At 46.7% G+C, this 18,464-nt stretch overlaps 1 protein-coding gene across 2 annotated transcripts in view; it reads right to left on the bottom strand.

The window, feature by feature from the left end:
- The window catches only part of POLA1 (DNA polymerase alpha 1, catalytic subunit), a 782,590-nt gene that overhangs the window by 690,263 nt on the left and 73,863 nt on the right, over positions 1 to 18,464 (bottom strand). For both annotated transcript variants that reach the window (XM_030202369.1, XM_030202370.1), the window contains exons 17-18: positions 15,238 to 15,299; positions 7,858 to 7,947 (exon numbers count right to left, since the gene is read on the bottom strand). In XM_030202369.1, the coding sequence (XP_030058229.1) occupies positions 7,858 to 7,947; positions 15,238 to 15,299 (152 nt within the window). The remainder of the gene's footprint in view (positions 1 to 7,857; positions 7,948 to 15,237; positions 15,300 to 18,464) is intronic.

Below are 18,464 nucleotides of genomic sequence, written 5' to 3'. Positions count from 1 at the left end.
TGCCTCCCTATATGTGGTCATGTGCTGCCGGAAACTCCTCAGTATGTCGATATCAAAGCTCCATCCGCAGGACTCAGCACTTAGAGAATTACACCCACGAAGGGACACTCTGCCCAGCTCACCACCGCCGAAACGGGGGAGGGGAATTAACCCAGCTCATCCCCACACAAGTGGGGGAGGGGAATCCGTCCAGCTCATCCCCGCGGAGCGGGGGAGGGACACCACACCCGCCGATGCGGGGGGATCTGGCTTATCCTGCAACCGCAAGAGGAGCTGACTGACCCTAACACCGCCGAAGCGGGAGGGGTACAAAACTGCCCTACAGCCGCACGAAGCGGGAGGGAGTGCCGGCAGAATTTATGTCTCAATCCAGCCCCGTAAAACGGAGGGGAGAGGAATGCAGCAGCTCACTGTAACACAAAGTCGTCTCAACTCTTGAAGAATCCAAGTGAAAGAAGAACTTGAACACGAAGTCCTCCTGAAGTAACTGAAGGCTAAACTTGAACCTAAAATTCAACCAGAATATAAACAGTACAGATATCTGGGAGGGGCTATGGATTGATCAGCTATGATTAATGGAAAGAAAATTATCAGGTATGATTATACATAATTTTACCTTCCATATCAGCAAGCTGATCAATCCATAGACTGGTGGGATGTACCGAAGCAGTACTCACCCAGGGCGGGACATAGAAATCCCTGACCTCAACACTGAAGCTCCAAACCGGGCCTCCGCCCGTGCAGCCACAGTCAAACGGTAATGCTTGGAGAATGTATGAGCCGAAGCCCAAGTTGCCGCCTTGCATATCTCTTCCAAGGAGACGGATCCGGCCTCTGCCATCGAGGCCGCCTGAGCTCTCGTGGAGTGAGCCTTCAGCTGGATAGGCGGCACCTTCCCCGCGGCCACATAAGCCGCTGCAATGGCTTCCTTGACCCATCTTGCCACTGTAGGCTTAGCAGCCTGCAGACCCTTACGAGGACCTGCAAACAGGACAAACAGATGATCCGATTTCCGGAAATCATTGGTCACTTCCAAGTATCTGATGATGACTCGTCTCACATCCAGATATTTAAGAGCAGAGTACTCCTCTGGGTAGTCCTCCCTACGAAAGGAAGGGAGACAGAGCTGCTGATTCACATGGAAGCGAGAACCAATCTTGGGCAGGAAGGAAGGCACTGTGCGAATAGTCACTCCTGCCTCAGTGAACTGCAGAAAAGGCTCTCGACATGAGAGCGCCTGGAGCTCGGAAACTCTTCTGGCTGAAGTGATAGCCACCAAAAAGACTGCTTTCAACGTCAGGTCTTTCAGAGATGCCCTCGACAAGGGTTCCAAAGGCGGCTTCTGCAATGCTCTTAGCACCAGGTTGAGATTCCACGCAGGCACCACTGAGTGCAGAGGAGGGCGCAGGTGATTAACTCCCTTGAGAAAGCGCACCACATCTGGCTGCGAAGCCAGGGAAACACCCTTCAGGCGGCCCCTGAAGCTACCTGGACTTTAAGGGAACTGAGCGACAGGCCTTTCTCCAGACCTTCTTGCAGGAACGCCAACACTGAAGAAATTGGAGCAGTGAAGGGAGAAAGTGAGCCTGCTTCACACCATGCTGCAAAGATACGCCAAACCCTGGCGTAAGCAGTAGAAGTAGAGCGCTTCCTCGCTCTCAGCATAGTGGCGACGACCTTGTCTGAGAAGCCCTTCTTCCTCAGACGCTGCCGCTCAATAGCCAGGCCGTAAGACCAAAGGGAGAGGGATCCTCCATCACCACGGGACCCTGATGTAACAGGCCCTGCTCCACTGACAGCCGCAGAGGATCGTCGACTGAGAGCCTGAACAAGTCCGCATACCAGGGACGTCTGGGCCAATCCGGACCCACCAGGATTACCCTGCCGGGATGCTTTGCCACCCGGTCTAGCACCCTGCCCAACATGGGCCAGGGCGGGAACACATAGAGGAGCTCTTGTGTCGGCCACTGTTGGAGAAGAGCATCTACTCCCAGGGATCGAGGGTCCCGTCCTCTGCTGAAAAAGCGCGGCACTTGGCCATTGGCCGATGACGCCATCAGATCTAGGCTCGGCTGGCCCCAGCGCTTCGTGATGTCCAAGAACGCCTGAGCAGATAGTTGCCACTCTCCGGGCTCCAAGGTATGGCGACTGAGAAAGTCCGCCTTGACATTCATGACTCCGGCAATGTGGGCCGCTGACAGCTGTTCCAGGTTCGCTTCCGCCCACTGGCATAGATTCATGGCCTCCTTGGCTAGAGGGGCGCTCTTGGTACCTCCCTGGCAGGTGACATAGGCCACAGCCGTGGCATTGTCCGACAGGACCCGTACAGGCTTCAACACCAGTACCGGGATGAACTCCAATAACACCAACCAAATGGCTCTGAGTTCCAGGAGGTTGATAGACCACTTGCCTCTGCAGGAGACTAGAGCCCCTGCGCTGTCCTTCCCAAGCAGTGGGCTCCCCAGCCCATCAAAGAGGCGTCTGTCGTGACGACAATCCACTCCGGGGTCACCAGAGGCAATCCTGCAGACAACTTGTCTGTTTGCGTCCACCAGCTCAGCGCCTTGCGCACTGCTGGGTCCACGGGAAGGCGCACAGCATAATCCTCCGACATCGGAGTCCAGCGCAGCAGCAGAGATAGCTGTAGTGGTCTCATATGAGCCCTGGCCCAGGGCACTACTTCCATCGTGGCCGTCATAGAGCCCAACAGCTGCACGTAGTCCCAAGCCCGAATAGGAGAGGCTACTAGGAACTAGTCCACCTGAGCCTGAAGCTTGACAATCCGATTGTCTGGCAGGAACACTCTGCCCACTTGGGTGTCGAATCGAACTTCCAGATACACCAGGGACTGAGTCGGGCGCAGCTGGCTCTTCTTCCAGTTGATGATCCATCCCAGGGAGCTCAAAAGAGCAATTACCCGGTCCATAGCTTTGCCGCACTCTGCATAAGAGGGGGCTCGGATCAACCAGTCGTCCAGATAAGGATGGACTTGTACTCCTTCCTTTAGCAGGAAGGCCGCTATGACCCCCATTACTTTGGAAAAGGTCCGCGGAGCAGTAGCCAACCCGAAAGGGAGGGCTCTGAACTGGAAGTGTCGTCTCAGGACTGTAAAACGCAGAAAGCGTTGGAGAGGAGGCCAGATGGGAATATGCAGGTACGCTTCCTTGATGTCCCAGGAAGCCAAGAACTCTCCTGCCTTCACTGCCGCTATAACAGAGCGGAGAGTCTCCATGCGAAAGTGCCTCACTTTCCAGGCCCGATTGACCCCTTTGAGGTCGAGGATAGGCCGGACAGAACCTCCTTTCTTTGGAACCACAAAGTAAATGGAGTAACGTCCCTTGCCAATCTGATTTTTTGGCACCGGAACGACCGCACCCCGGCGGATCAGGTTGTCCAAGGTCTGCTGCACTACCACAGCTTGACCGGAGACTTGCAGGGAGAGAGTACAAACCCGTCTCTTAAGGGTTGGCAGAACTCTAGCTTGTAGCCGTCTCTGATGACTTCCAGCACCCACGCGTCTGAAGTTATAGTGGTCCACTCGCCCAGAAACGAGGACAGCCGTCCTCCAATCTGCACTGGGGCGTGGACCAAGGCCCCGTCATTGGGTACGAGACCCTGGGGGAGGACCGGAGGGAGCACCTCCGGGACGGCGGTCTCTGCGAAAGGAATGCTGCTTGGGGGAGAAATTCCTCTTGAAGGAAGAGGGGGCAGAGGAACCCGACTTGCCCGGGCGGTACCGATGGGCTTCCTGCAACCGTCCTCTGGAGGTATCGGGACGAGTACTAACCCGAGCCCTGACCTCTGGTAATTTCTTGCCCTTAGACGTGCCGAGATCGGTCACGATTTTGTCCAGCTCGACCCCAAAGAGCAGCTTGCCTTTAAAAGGCAATCTAGCCAGGCGGGATTTAGAGGCGTGGTCAGCAGACCAATGTTTCAGCCAAAGCCACCGCCGCGCAGAGACTGTCTGAGCCATGCCTTTAGCTGAGGCTCTCCAGACATCATACAGCAAGTCTGCCAAATAGGCTAAGCCCGATTCCAGGGCCGGCCAATCAGCCCTCAAGGAATGATCCGAGGGGAAAGCCCGCTGCACCATAGTCCGGCACGCCCTGGCCACATAGGAGCCGCAAACTGAGGCCTGCAAACTTAAAGCAGCTGCCTCAAAGGACGACCTTAAGGCCGCCTCCAATCTTCTGTCTTGGGCGTCCTTTAGGGCCGTGCCACCTTCCACCGGCAACGCCGTTTTCTTAGTCACCGCAGTGATTAAAGAATCCACGGTAGGCCACAGATAGGCCTCACGTTCACTCACAGCCAAAGGATAGAGGCGGGACATAGCCCTAGCCACTTTAAGGCTCGTTTCCGGGACATCCCATTGAGCCGCAATTAAGGTGTGCATGGCATCATGCACGTGGAAGGTTCTAGGCGGGCGCTTCGTCCCCAGCATAATGGCAGAGCCAACAGGGGCTGAGGGAGAGACGTCCTCCGGAGAGGGAATCTTCAAAGTGTCCATGGCCTGTAACAACAGGTTGGGCAAATCCTCTGGGCTAAAAAGCCGCGCTGCAGAGGGGTCATCCGCTCCAGCCGAGCGGGGATCTATCTCCTCCAAGGAATCCGCAAAGGATCGTTGGGAGACCTCAGACACGCTGCCCTCATCTACATCGGAGGAGACAAAAGTCCTCCAAGGCCTGGAAATCAACCCGAGGGCGTTTACCTCTGGGAACCTCAACCTCTTTATCAGAAGAGGGAGCAGGGGCAGCGTTTTGCATGAGGAAAGCCTGATGCAGCAGCAAAACAAACTCGGGGGAGAAACCCCCCAGACTGTGCACTTCCGCAGCCTGGGCAACAGCCCTAGACGCACTCTCAACCGGCGCTCGCAATAGCGGGGGAGAGACATGCTGCGCATCCAAAATGGCGTCCGGCGCGAAACTCCGTGAAGGAGCCGCGCGGGAAGAACGGCGCTTAACTTTAGCCGCTTTTGTGCCGTCGCCCAAATTAAGGGCGTTCATGGCATTAATGTCTCCAACCTCAAGGGCGGCCCCGAAGAAGCCGTCCGAGCCGCGTGGCCGGCCAAGATGGCGGAGGCGAGGAGCGGGGGATGGGCGTTTATGGCGGGAAAAAAACGCCACGCCGGAGGAACGACCGGGACATTCATCGGTCACTAAACTATCACCCATCAAGGGCGAGTCAGGTTGTAAAACCCCCGCATCCCCTCTAGAAGCGCTCCAGCGATCCGGGGAGCGACCCTTTGCGCCCTCGCCCTCCGACGCCATTGCCACGAGGAGAAGAATCGGGGAACCCCCTGCCCGCTATAAAAAGGTAAAATTACCTGCTTGCCGCTCCGAGCTGTAACGAACTGGTGTCCCAGTGAGTAGCTGCAATGAACGTTTAAAGAAACGTCGAATTAAACGCCTTTAAAGACGTTTAAAAATATTTTTTTTTTTTTTTTTTTTTTAAACGGAGCCAGCGGGAGGGGGGAGAAAAGGAGGGACCTGGCACCACCAGGTTTGCACTTGCTCAAAAGAGCCCTCAACCCCAGGCCTCAACAAAACCTAAGGATTAGGCTTGGAGGCCTAGCCAGAGCTGCTGCTGTGTGTGACCACCACCTGCTGAGATAGAGAACATACTGAGGAGTTTCCGGCAGCACATGACCACATATAGGGAGGCAAAAGTTTGCTCTCTATCTCCACCTGCTGGTAGATGGACACAACCCACCAGTCTATGGATTGATCAGCTTGATGATATGGAATAGGAGTGCTAAGCTGTATGCACTGCTCAGCACTAGGTTGTGTGCACACTGCTCTGTATACAGCTTAGTGACCAATGCAGGAAGCACTTTCGCGCCTCTTTCCCACCCCCACCCCCCAACAAACAAAAAATCACATTCCCACACCACTATTTAAATCCAATGTTAATGAAGACATTAGCAATGCAAAGAAATGTGCAAAAGCCCCAAAGGCTTAACAACGTATTTTTAACACTGAAAAACCACCTCAAACCAAAAGTTTGTGCGTTACTGTATATTGCTGTGCCAGCATGATTCCCATGCAAACCCTCTTCTTGCTCATCTACCTCCCTCAGTTGAGGTAGGTAAGAAGTGGACCTTAATAAATATATACATATATAAACATACACACTTATTTACAGAATATAGAGAGGAGGGGGAAGAATTTGTGCACAGAAAGACCCAATAGTTTTAAGTAAACATTTTTCTGCCTGCATACTTTTTAATACACAGCTTATTACAGGGGTCGGCTATATGCAGCCTGAATTTTATACAGCCCACAAGACTACAGGAAGTATACACAGAAAACATTAACCAAAGTTCTGGTGATTTTAAATAATGTATTTCATATAAATTTACAGAATAGCCACTCAGTTTGTTTCCATCATTGTTAGTTGACTTTTACTTATTTATCACAGGTGGTCTATGGAACTATTTCCAGTTCCAACATTATGTTGCAGCCTACATTCCTACGGCCCTCTGTGTAAAAAGGTTGCCCGCTCTTGCCTTATATTAGCCTATAACAGGGGTCAACAAACCCCAGGAACAGCAGCTCCCTTCCCACTACCTCCTCCCCTCATACCAGACACCCCAGCTCTTACTCCCCATTCTTCCTCCTCGTGGCACACTGTTAACCATATCTCACCCCCTCAACCCCCAACTTGCAGTTCTGGCTTGGCAAAGACCCAAAATGGAAGGAAAGAAGAATAACAACGCATTAGGTTACAGTATCCTCTTCTAAATGTAAAACTTGAACCACGTATTTCAAATTTTGCATTTAGTGCCAAAAAAGGGGAGGAGAGTGTGGCCCCCAACCAACAGCTGATCTCTTTTCCTTCCACTTCTGATCCTTGCCAAGCCAGAACTGCAAGTGGGAGTTGAGGGAGTGAGATCTGGTAACTGTGTGCCATGAAGAGGAAGCTGGGGATAGAACAAGAGATGGGTGTCTGGTGCAAGTGGGGGGAACCCGAGTATCCGTGTTGTAGGGGTGGTAGGGAGAAAGGGATGCAGAGTGAGTGCTAGTTATCTGAATGTCACAAGAGCAATGAAAGAGAGCTGAATGTTTGAGTGCTGGGGTGCAGGAGCTGGGGGGGGGGGGCATGTGCATTTGGAGGAAAGAAAACGTTGGAGAGAGGTTTGGAGATAAGTGTAGGCGTGTGCGATTCTAAGGAGGAAGGCAGAGAGAGCACGCCATGGGAATGCATTGAATTCTGCGGAGGAAGGCAGAGAGCGCAGGCCATGGGAATCTGTGCGCTGTGGTGAGGAAGGCAAAGAGACAGTCACAGGAATATGTGCCCTGGGGATGAAGGTGGAGAGACAGCCACAGCAATGTGTGCACTCTGGAGAGGCAAAGAGAGAGCCACAAGGGTGTGTGTGCTGGGGGTAGGCAGAGAGAGTACGCCACAGGGATGTGAATGTGCTAGAAGCAGAAAGAAGAAATCGGGGGTATCCACCTATACATGCGCTATAGATGAGTAGGTGACAGAGACAGAACTATCCTCTTATCCACTCCTCCCCTGCTACTGTAATAACAGCTTGCTGTACATTACATTGAGCACATTCTGAATGTGTGATTTATTAATGTACATAAATAGCCCTGGCCTATGAGATGTGAATCAATCTAGTAACATAATTTCAGATTCAAAATTGTGATGACCCTCTAGACTACTCAAAGAGGATGCTTGAAATGCTCAAGCCCATGAAATGTTTAGTATGAATAAATGGGCCACGTACACAGAGAGAATTTAATCATCATAAAAAATGAGGATATTGCAAAGTGCCCTGAATTACATCATAAAGTGTAGACAAAGTGAGCATTTTCCATTTTCATGTCCATGGTAGGATAATACAGCACTTACCACAATGATATCTGGGTCAATCTTGTGTATCTTTGCTAGGAAGAAACCCAATAATGTCCTTTCTGTGGCAGCAATCTCAATCTTGGCATTCTGAAATAAACAATCTTCACTGTAACACAATATTCATCTAATACCAACAAAAGCTGGCCCTTCACAGACTCAACTGATTATTTTGCTTAATTTGCTACAAATTCTTAGCACTGATAAACATTAAGCCCAATGCATCCTGTGATAGTGTGAATTGGAGACAGTTTCATGCATTAATTGCATGCTGTGTTAGGGAGTATGAAATTAACATTGATTTATTTAGGGCTCCTGGCCATTTAAATTGCCTTTCTGGGAGGAGTGGCCTAGTGGTTAGGGTGGTGGACTTTGGTCCTGGGGAACTGAGGAACTGAGTTCGATTCCTGGCACAGGCAGCTCCTTGTGACACTGGGCAAGTCACTTAACCCTCCATTGCCCCATGTACAAATAAGTACCTGTATATAATATGTAAGCCGCATTGAGCCTGCCATGAGTGGGAAAGCGCGGGGTACAAATGTAACAAAAAAAAAAAAAATCTGGCATTTTCAAGGTACTTGACCAGATAGTGCCACTGAAAAGGTCCAGTTACCGCCCATGCAAAAAAAAAAAAATGGCTACTTTGGGGACGTTCTGGAAGCGGACAGTATTTAACTGGTTAAAGTTAACTTCATAAATAAGACTACATAAAAGTCAGTCCTATCTTTATGCGGTTCTTCATAGTCGATTAAGTGCAATATTCAACACTTAACCAGCTATATTTTGGCTGGCTCTGTATACCTGGAAATTCAATGCCGGAGCACCGAAATGGCTCTGCGCTGAATTTCCGGGTATAATGCCAGTGGTGGTCAGAAGAATGCTGATCACCAGCGGCTGAATATCGGGCCTTAATATTTAGCTCACACCTTTCCGTTGGTAGTTCAAGGCAAGTTAAATACCTACTCTACCTAAATGTAAACGTGGAGGAGTAGCCTAGTGGTTAGTGCAGCAGACTTTGATCCTGGGGAGCCAGGTTCAATTCCCACTGCAGCTCCTTGCGACTCTGGGCAAGTCACTTAACCCTCCATTGCCCCTGGTACAAAATAAGTACCCCTATATAATATGTAAACCGCTTTGAATGTAATCGCAAAAACTACAGAAAGGCAGAATATCAAGTCCAATTCCCTTTCCCTATCTATCCACAGAGAGCTTACAAAGCTAAGTATTTACCTGTAGCAGTTGTTCTCAGAGGACAGCAGGCATATATTCTCACATGTGGATGACATCCACAGAGAATGGTGCAGACACTGCCAAGTGCACTGCCATTTTAAATATTAAAGACAGTGCCCCAACCGTGCATTCACGGGTGCCTTACCATCTGATGCTCAAGCACCGGACCAGCAGTACAGTACTAAAGCTAAGATGACAACTCCAAGGGGAGGAAGGAGGGATGTACCTAGATTCCTCCGAGGACATGCAGGCATAATATTCTCACATGTGCAACTCACTAGCTACTAGGCTCACAATATAAATCAGTTTCTGCAATTAAAGAGATACTGATCCCGGTGGAAAAAAAGAGCTGGAGGGCGGAGCTGACATTTAAGAAGAAAACATTTTAAAAAATCTGTTGGACTGCTTGTCCAAACTGGCTATCCCATCTGAAATGTTGCTACAGACAGTAGTGAAGGCGACCACGTAGCTACCTTGCAAATGTCTTCAATGGATATTGAGCAGAAATGGGCTAACATTATGCCCAGCCACAAAGGGACAAGCCCATCCTGAGAATACGAATCAGAAGACACAGTCAGCCACACAAACACAAAAAGCTGGGAGGACGTACTACAAACATAATATAAGCATTCCTATACTGAGACAGACTGACAGCTCATCAAGCCCAGTATCCCATTTCCAACAGTGGCCAATCCAGTTCACCTGGCAAGATCCCAAACAGTACAATATATTTTATGCTGCTTATCCTAGAAATAAGAAGTGGATTTTCTCCAAGTCCATCTTAACAATGGCTTATGGGGTTTTCTTTTAGGAAGATACCCAAACCCTTTTTAAACCGCGAAAAGCTAACTGCTTTTACCACATTCTCTGGCAAAGAATTCAAGTTTAATTACTCGTTGAATGAAGAAATATTTTCTCTGATTTGTGTTAAATTTACTACTTTGTAACTTCATTGCGTGCCCCCCTAGGCCTAGTATTTTTGGAAAGAGTAAACAAGCTATTCACGTCTACCCATTCCACTCCACTCACTTTACAGACCTCTTTCATATCTCCTCTCAGCCATTTTTTCTCCAAGCTGAAGAGCCCTAGCCACTTCATCCTTTCCTCATAGGGAAGTCGTCCCATCCCCTTTATCATTTTTGTCATCCTTCTCTGTACCTTTTCTAATTCCACTATATCTTTTTTGAGATACGGTGACCAGAATTGCACACAGTATTCAAGGTGCGGTCGCACCTTGGAGCGATACAAAGGCATTATATCTTCCTCATTTTTGTTTTCCATTCCTTTCCTAATAATATCTCTCTATTTGCTTTCTTCGTCACCGCCATCGCACACTGAGAAGGTTTCAATGTATCAATGATGACACCTAGATGCTTTTCAAAGTCAGTGACCCCTACTGTGGAACTTTGCATTACGTATAGTTCAGGTTCCTCTTTCCCACATGCATCACTTTGCACTTGTTTACATTAAACGTCATCTACCATTTGGATGCCCAGTCTCCCAAGGTCTTCTTACGATTTTTCACAATCATTTTGCGACTTAACAATTTTGAATAACTTTGTGTCATCAGCAAATTTAATTACCTCACTAGTTATTCCCATATCTACATCATTTATAAATATGTTAAAAAACAGCGGTCCCAGCACAGATCATAGTAGAACCCCAATATCAAACCTTCTCCACTGAGAATACCGACCATTTAAACCTACTCTGGTTTCTATCTTTTAACTAGTTTTTAATCCACAATAAAACACTACTTCCTATGCCATGACTTTCCAATTTCCTCTGGAGTCTTTCATAAGGTACTTTGTCAAATGCCTTTTGAAAATCCAGATGCATAATATCGACCACTTTAGGAAGTTAATTTAGAGTGCGTTCGGAATACAACTTGTGATAGAACCTGCTGTAAGGTGGGTCTACCACATGGGATTGAAGCTCACTGACTCTTCTGGAAGAAGCAAGAGCTATTAAGAACACTACCTTATGTAAGGAATTTGAGAGAATAGGAAGGTGTGGTAGCCGTGTTAGTCCACTTTTAAAGGTAATCAATAGAAATAAAACATGGAAAAGAAAATAAGATGATACCTTTTTTATTGGACATAACTTAATACATTTCTTGATTAGCTTTCGAAGGTTGCCCTTCTTCGTCAGATCGGAAATAAGCAAATGTTGGTAGATGACATTATAAATAAGTGAGACATCAAAGCATTTCAGTGACAGTCTAACAGGATGGGGGTGGATAGATAAGAGACAGGAAGAGTCGGGTGGATGAGGGGCAGGGAGATAGGAGAGTGACAAAGCAGTACAATTTTATGGTTTATAATGGGCTAGAAAACCCAGATCTTTGTCTGGTGGGTGTCTGGTGGGTGTCCAAATATTTAATCATTCTAACTTCAAAGGTCTTACATTCCTGTATTGTTTTAAAGTTCCCTTTCAGGATTCTTACCATGAAATCACTGGTACAGTGTTGTGGTTTTGTAAAGTGCAGCCCCACAGGGGTGACATCTTTATTACATAGTAACATAGTAGATGACGGCAGAAAAAGACCTGCATGGTACATCCAGTCTGCCCAACAAGATAAACTCATATGTGCTACTTTTTGTGTATACCTTACCTTGATTTGTACCTGTCCTTTTCAGGGCACAGACCGTGTAAGTCTGCCCAGCACTATCCCCGCCTCCCAACCACCAGCCCCTCCTCCCACCACAGGCTCTGGCACAGACCGTATAAGTCTGCCCAGCATTATCCCCACCTCCCGCCACTGGCTCTGCCACCCAATCTCGGCTAAGCTCCTTGGGATCCATTCCTTCTAGTACTAGCATTTTTCATATGGTGTTTATGTAAATGAAATCTCTTCTTTAGCATCTGACTTGTGTCTCCAATGTAGCAGCCTTCGTTGCATTTTTTTCACTGAATGATATATACCACATTGGAAGATGAGCACATGAAAGATTCCTTAATGTTGAATATTTTTCCTTTGTGAATGACCGTGGGGTCCTCTGAAATGTTTTGGAATAGTTTGCAGCTGGATACATTGCAAGGATGTGTGCCATTCTTTTCTTTTTGAATTGGGAGCTTACTTCTAATTAGCTTGTGTTTTAAGTTGGGTGGCTATCAGAAGGCCAGCACTGGTGGGGATGGGAATATCTCTTTCAGTAATTCATCCTCCTAGAGTAGAGGGTGCAGATCTTTTATGATTTTTCTTAATTTTTCCAGCTCTGGGTTGTATGACACTACTAGTAAAAAAGCCCCGTTTCTGATGCAAATGAAACGGGGGCTAGCAATGTTTTCTTTTGTGTGCATGTGGGAGTGTGTGTGTCCCTGCCCTCTGGCCTCTCTCCCCTCCCCCCTCTGAGTCCTTCACTGTTACAGAGCCAGCGATTTGATTTCGTGCTCTGCTGTTTTCCTTCACTGACTGTGTTACAGAGAGGGCGGGGCAGACACTCATAGGGAAACCGGATATCTCGCCCCCTTCACACTTCCGGCTGGAGGCTTCATAGAACGTTGGTGTTGCTTTTTAGATAGAGAGATAAGGGGGATTCTGTCTGTGGCTTTTTTTTCTTTGTACTGTAGCAGATTTTCCCTGGGTGTTTTGAGGGAGGAGGCAATATTCTTAGAGATTATTTTGGGGTTGTAGCCTTTCTGTTCAAAGGATGCAGTCAGGATTTCAAGATGTCTGTTTCTGTCCCCTGGGTCAGAGCAGATACGGTGGTATCTTGTGGCTTGGCTGTAAATAATGGATTTTTTTGTATGTGAAGGGTGGAAGCTGGAGTTGTGGAGGTAGCTGCATTTGTCTGTGGGTTTCTTGTTTATGGATGTTTGTATATAGCCATCGCTGATTAAGACTGTGGTGTCCAAAAAATTTACTTTTTCTGGGGAGTAGTCAAGTAGAGAATAGGAGCAAAGTGATTCAATTGAGCGCTGTTAGGATGACATTCAGATCCCACACCACCTCAGGCGGTTTTGATAGGAGGTTTGGTATGAAACAAACCTTTCATGAATCTATCAACGAATGAACTTATACTAGCTTAGTATCAACTTCAGAATGAAAAGAACAGATAGCACTCAAATGTACTTTCACTCAGATAAAGTTTGAGGCCAGAATCTGACCCAGTATGGCTATTCTTATGCTGCTCTCCAGGAATTTACCCAAAATGTGATGGGCCCAGAGCGGACAAGCTCTGGACATATATTGCCACTATAAACAGCTATCTGCTGTGCTAAGGTAGAATCTTCAAAGGCCCGCAAAAGGAAGGCTTCAATTCTCCTCTCCTGAGAGATCATGATATCTTCAATTAGGATTGTGGTCTTCCTCGTAAAAGTTGAGGCTAGCGCATCTATCTTTGGGACCCCTTAGTTTCTCCTTTTCCTCTGGGATTAAGAGGTAAAATTTTTTCATTGTTCTACCCATGTTCAGGCTGGCTTCTGGAGTCTCCCACTCCACCATGATTAAGGCCATAATTGTTCTGCCCATGAGAAAAGCCTTCATGGGCTTCATTAGTCTCTCCAAGATTCAACTGCCTATGGTCACTGCTTCTTTCTCCCATCCCTCGGCTATACCTATAGCATCCAATACCTAGGTGATCACATAAGGGAGTTCCTCCCTCTGGAAGAACTGGATCATAAGTTCAATCTCCCTTCCCTATAGGGAGGTTGCTTCTCCTCCATATCTTCATCTTTAGGTGGATCTTCTTGACTTCCCTAGCTTACAGTCTCCCCACAGCATCTCTGCAGCCAAATCGCTGAGCCATCATGCAATCTTTGGAAGACTTTTGGTTGTGGGGGCTGATTTGAGGCCATATAAGTAGAGAGCAGTGAAAGATGACCTCTGCTTGAAGTAGAAAGCCCAGTGCAATAAACCCACAGATTTTGGGTAGAAGGCACCTGAAGGTATTCATGTAGTTGAATACTCCTGGGTAGAAGGTACCTGAAGGTATTCATGGAGATGAATACTCAGAGGGCAACCAAGACTAATTTATCTTGTACAGATCCCCCACCCCAGCAGGACAAAGCTGGAGTTTATGAAGCAAACTGTCTCCAACATGGCTGCTGTTCCCTTGCAAGTAGCAGTCCCCTTCCCAAAGAACCTGCCTCATATCTGCCTGACGTGAACTCAAGGCAGACTATTCCTCCTCTCTTACTTAACAAAAGGGGCAGTTCTTCCCTGTTCAATTTGGCCCAGAATAACTAATTTCCACTAAATATCCAGTAATCTTCCCAAAAGAGGAGTAATCGCCCCACAATACTTCCTATGCTCAACCGTTCAGTGAACAGCCTGTCACAGAGTCACCCACTATCACCCCTACAGTAAATGAGTCCTGTTAACACTCTAAGTGCCCCCACTGAAAAGGGAGTTGAAGCTTACCTCTTTTGCTCCTTACCTTTTGGTACCAATTTTCAAACAAGATTCTTTAACCAACAAGCAAACAGCTCTACACAACCAGATCTATAGCAGAAGCTGCCTCCCACATCGTCTTGTTCCCTTATTTTTTTCCCCCACTGAGGAGGCCAAGAAGAGCGGAATGGAAGAATTTGGACCCAGACTACTCCAGGTATCACCCCTTAGAGCAGATAGACTACGGCCTGATAGGGTCTGGAAACCCCACCCCCTTCACCCCCATTCTGACTTGCTCAGTTAAGAGAGTGATCCTCCTGTAATCAACTCCCAGGAGCCCAAGCCAACCTATGGCTGCACAGGATGCATCTCTACTATGGTGGAAACAGAATACTGGAGAGATGCAGAATGGACAGCACCCTATAAGGAATGACATCAGCCAACCAGTTTATCTGCTTGGTAGGACAACAAAACCTGTGCATCTAAACTGGTCTGGTGAAACAAGGAAATATAAATATATAAATACGCATTGTTTATGACATGAAAGGCCAGTGTTTTCTCAAAGGTAAGGCAAAAAATTGAAATTCTAAATATCCTTATTTCGACATAACCTCTTATGTGCCCTGAAGAGCACAGGTACAAATCAAAGTAGGGTATACACAAAAGTAGCACACATGAGTTGTCATGTTGGGCAGACTGGATGGACCGTGCAGGTCTTTTTCTGCCGTCATCTACTATGTTACTTATTCCCACTTAGCACATATTTCTATTACACAGTTCATGAAAACTGTGGTAAGGATAGCATCTCAACTTACCTTTCTCATAATTTCTTCTTTGTAATCATAGGGGAAAATACAATCATTGGGTTTGCAGAGAACTGTAAATAGACATTACAGGTGTTAGCTACTACCCATACTTTGGACAGAAAGATCCAGCATTACTGCAGTGTCTACCTCTATATCTAGCACTGTAAAATAATGTTGACAAGTAAGCCTATAACACTGGCTACTACATTACTTGGCCAAAATATTTTAATTATATTTTAAACATTACAAGCACAAAAGAATCCTTGCACTGTGATTAACTACTGGAAGTTCTGTCTTACCTTCAAACTAAGATGGTAAAGGATGTGTCAAATCCTTCCACAGTCCTATCACACTACTCAAGAAACCCACCTTCAAAGCATGGTTTTTCTGTCACATTGCTCTCTGTTGCCTCTTCCTCACTGAAGCACAATAAACGTACCAGTCTGATCCTCAGCTAGCTCTAGGGCCTTGCTTACTTCCAGACTGGCATTTTAACCCTAAATATATTCTGCAGAAAAGTGGAGTAGATATGGTACCACACAGGTCTCGTTTCAGAACGGGAAGCAGTTAGCAACTTATCACATGAACCATATATGTGCCACCTCTTCACTAAGTTCTCCCAAGATCTCTAGTGCAGCAACAAATTTAAACAAACCAAATGGACTAAACTAACCCAGTCTTGTAAGATGCAACAGTCTCTACTGTTTCAGTTAGGTGGCTAGGCGTTTCGTGACACTAATGTTCTCCTGAATCTTTTTGCCTCATCCTGTGTCAAAACAATAGTATATAACTGAAACAGTAGAGACTGATGCATCATGTCACACCACTGAAACAGTATTTCCAAGCACCATGGATCAGCTTAATTGCAGTATGTTGGACCAGCTGCAAACGGCAGAGATCCTTCGATGTAAGTGATTTATAAAGAGTTACAATAATCATGTTGACTGATAAGGGAGTGGACCAAACACATTAAGGGATGATGAATGCAGGAGCGATCGAATAGAGTGGACGAGTTTTAATTCATAAAATGACAGCAAGATGACAAGCGAGAGGTGCTTACCATAGGAGAGTTTACTATCAAAGATGACTCCAAGAATTCTGGTAATAGGTACTAAAGGGACAGGGGTTTGGCACAGCAGCAACGGAGAATCTCTTTTCTGCCCGTAAAACATTGTGCTAGATCATTAGAGTTGGAGGGATCCTTGATCTTAGATGTACATTGGTGGAATTCCAACTAGCAGGGACTACACCTGTAGATAAATGTTTGTAGAACTCGCATATCCTCTATAACTCTATCCATGTAGCGTATATATAGTAACATACAATAGATGACGGCAGATAAAGACCTGTACAGCCCATCCAGTCTGCCCAACAAGATGAACTCATAGCATAAAGTATGATACTTCATATGTACACCTGATCTTGATTTATTCTTGCCATTTTCAGGGCATAGATCATAGAAGTCTACCCGGAACTGACCCTGTTTTACAACTTCTGAAGTGTCATCGAAGCCCCACAAAAGCCCTTCCAAATCTGTCCAGCCACAATCAAGGCACAAATCGTAGAAATCTGTGCAGCATGGCCTTGTTCTCCAGCTACTGAAGTTATCATTTCAGACCGTCATCAGACTTTACAAAATAATTTAAATTATTTACTGTGCACCTTAAAATATTAGATTTTAGAAATCTGACTAAAACTTTCCTATTTAGAAAATTTGCACTCTGTGATAGGGATTGATCTGATGTATTTAGTCCTACTTCACAATTTTTTGATCAAAATTATATTTCTCTGGTAACGTCCAGTTCATAGAGCCATGAGGGCAACTGTGTAATTTAAGTCATATTGTTATGTTACTGTTATCTGTCCAGCCACAATCAGGGTACAGACCATAGAAGTCTGCCCAGCTCTGGTTTTGCTTCCTAATTACTACTGTTGCTTTCTAATCACCATTAAAGCTTGTTGGGTTCAATGCCTTCTATACAGGATTCCTTTGTGTTTATCCAACGCATATTTGAATTCCTTTACCATTTTCATCTCCATCACCTCCCGCAGGAGGCCATTCCAGGTATACTTCCTCACATTATTGATGAGTCGGCCCTACTGCAACCTCAATTCATGTCCTACCACCGTCCCATCTCTGGAAAAGGTTTTTTTTTAAATTAATAACTTTCAAATATTTGAATGTCTGTATCATATCACCCGTCTCTCCTTTTCATCAGGGTATATATGTTCAGGTCCTCAAGTCTCTCCTCATATGTATTATAATACAAACCCCATACCATTTTCATCACTTTTCTCTTAACCACTTCAAGTTCTTTTTACATCCTTAGAAAAATACGGCCTCCTGGGGGAATTCTGTGCAGCTGCACATAATTCTGCAATCAGATCTCTCCCCAGTCTACCCCCCTTCTCCCTCTCCCGCAGAGATTGTGTGGCAGAAAGAGGTGTGCCACGGGAAGAGTGAGGAAGAGATACAATAATAGCTGAGGATAGGAGGAAAAAGAGGTGGGAGTGAAAGCCTGGGGGGGGGGGGGGGGGAGAAGAATAAAGTGGTCAGGGTGTGTGCCCAAGAGGGGTATGGGGGATGAGAGGTTGGAACATGACATGCAAGAGAAGACTTTGGATTAAGACAGAATTAGGGGTCTTGCTGTGAGTTAGAGCGAGCAAGAACTGCAGCTGGAGTGAGAGATGGAACTGGGGAGGCTGGAGCCGGAAGAGGAAACTTCAGGCCTTAGGATAGTGAAATTCTGTACACCATAAATAAGCAATGCAGAATTTTCAAATATTGTGTGAAGATTTCCCCCAGGAATAACGTAGAAAAAATAATTTGCCAAGTGCTAAGGCACAGTAATTGGGCTCTAACAGAAGGAATCGAGAGGCAAATTCACAAGCTCAAACTCTATAGGAAAGGACTATAAAACTAGTTATTTGGAATACTAGAGGGATCCATAACACAATTAAAAGGCAGAGGATATTCTCATCTTTGATAAAAGAGAAAGCTTCAATTGCTTTCCCACCAAAGACCCATCTGTTGCTCAAGGAGCATGCAATATTACATCAGGGGCCCGTGTACTGGTGATATGAGGCTCCACGGTTCAATGCCTAGAGCTCAGGCCAGCCCCTGACACACCACTAATGGGGTTTTCAGATGTTCAGTCTGCTCCGAGGAAAACACCCTGCAATTTACAGTATTCAATTGGGGGGGGGGGGGGGGGGGGGGGTTGTCGCTGGATTCA

This window comes from Microcaecilia unicolor, chromosome 4 (assembly GCF_901765095.1).
Source record: "Microcaecilia unicolor chromosome 4, aMicUni1.1, whole genome shotgun sequence".
NCBI classification, from domain to species: Eukaryota; Metazoa; Chordata; class Amphibia; order Gymnophiona; family Siphonopidae; genus Microcaecilia; species Microcaecilia unicolor.
This window is presented reverse-complemented; position numbering and strand designations above follow the sequence as displayed.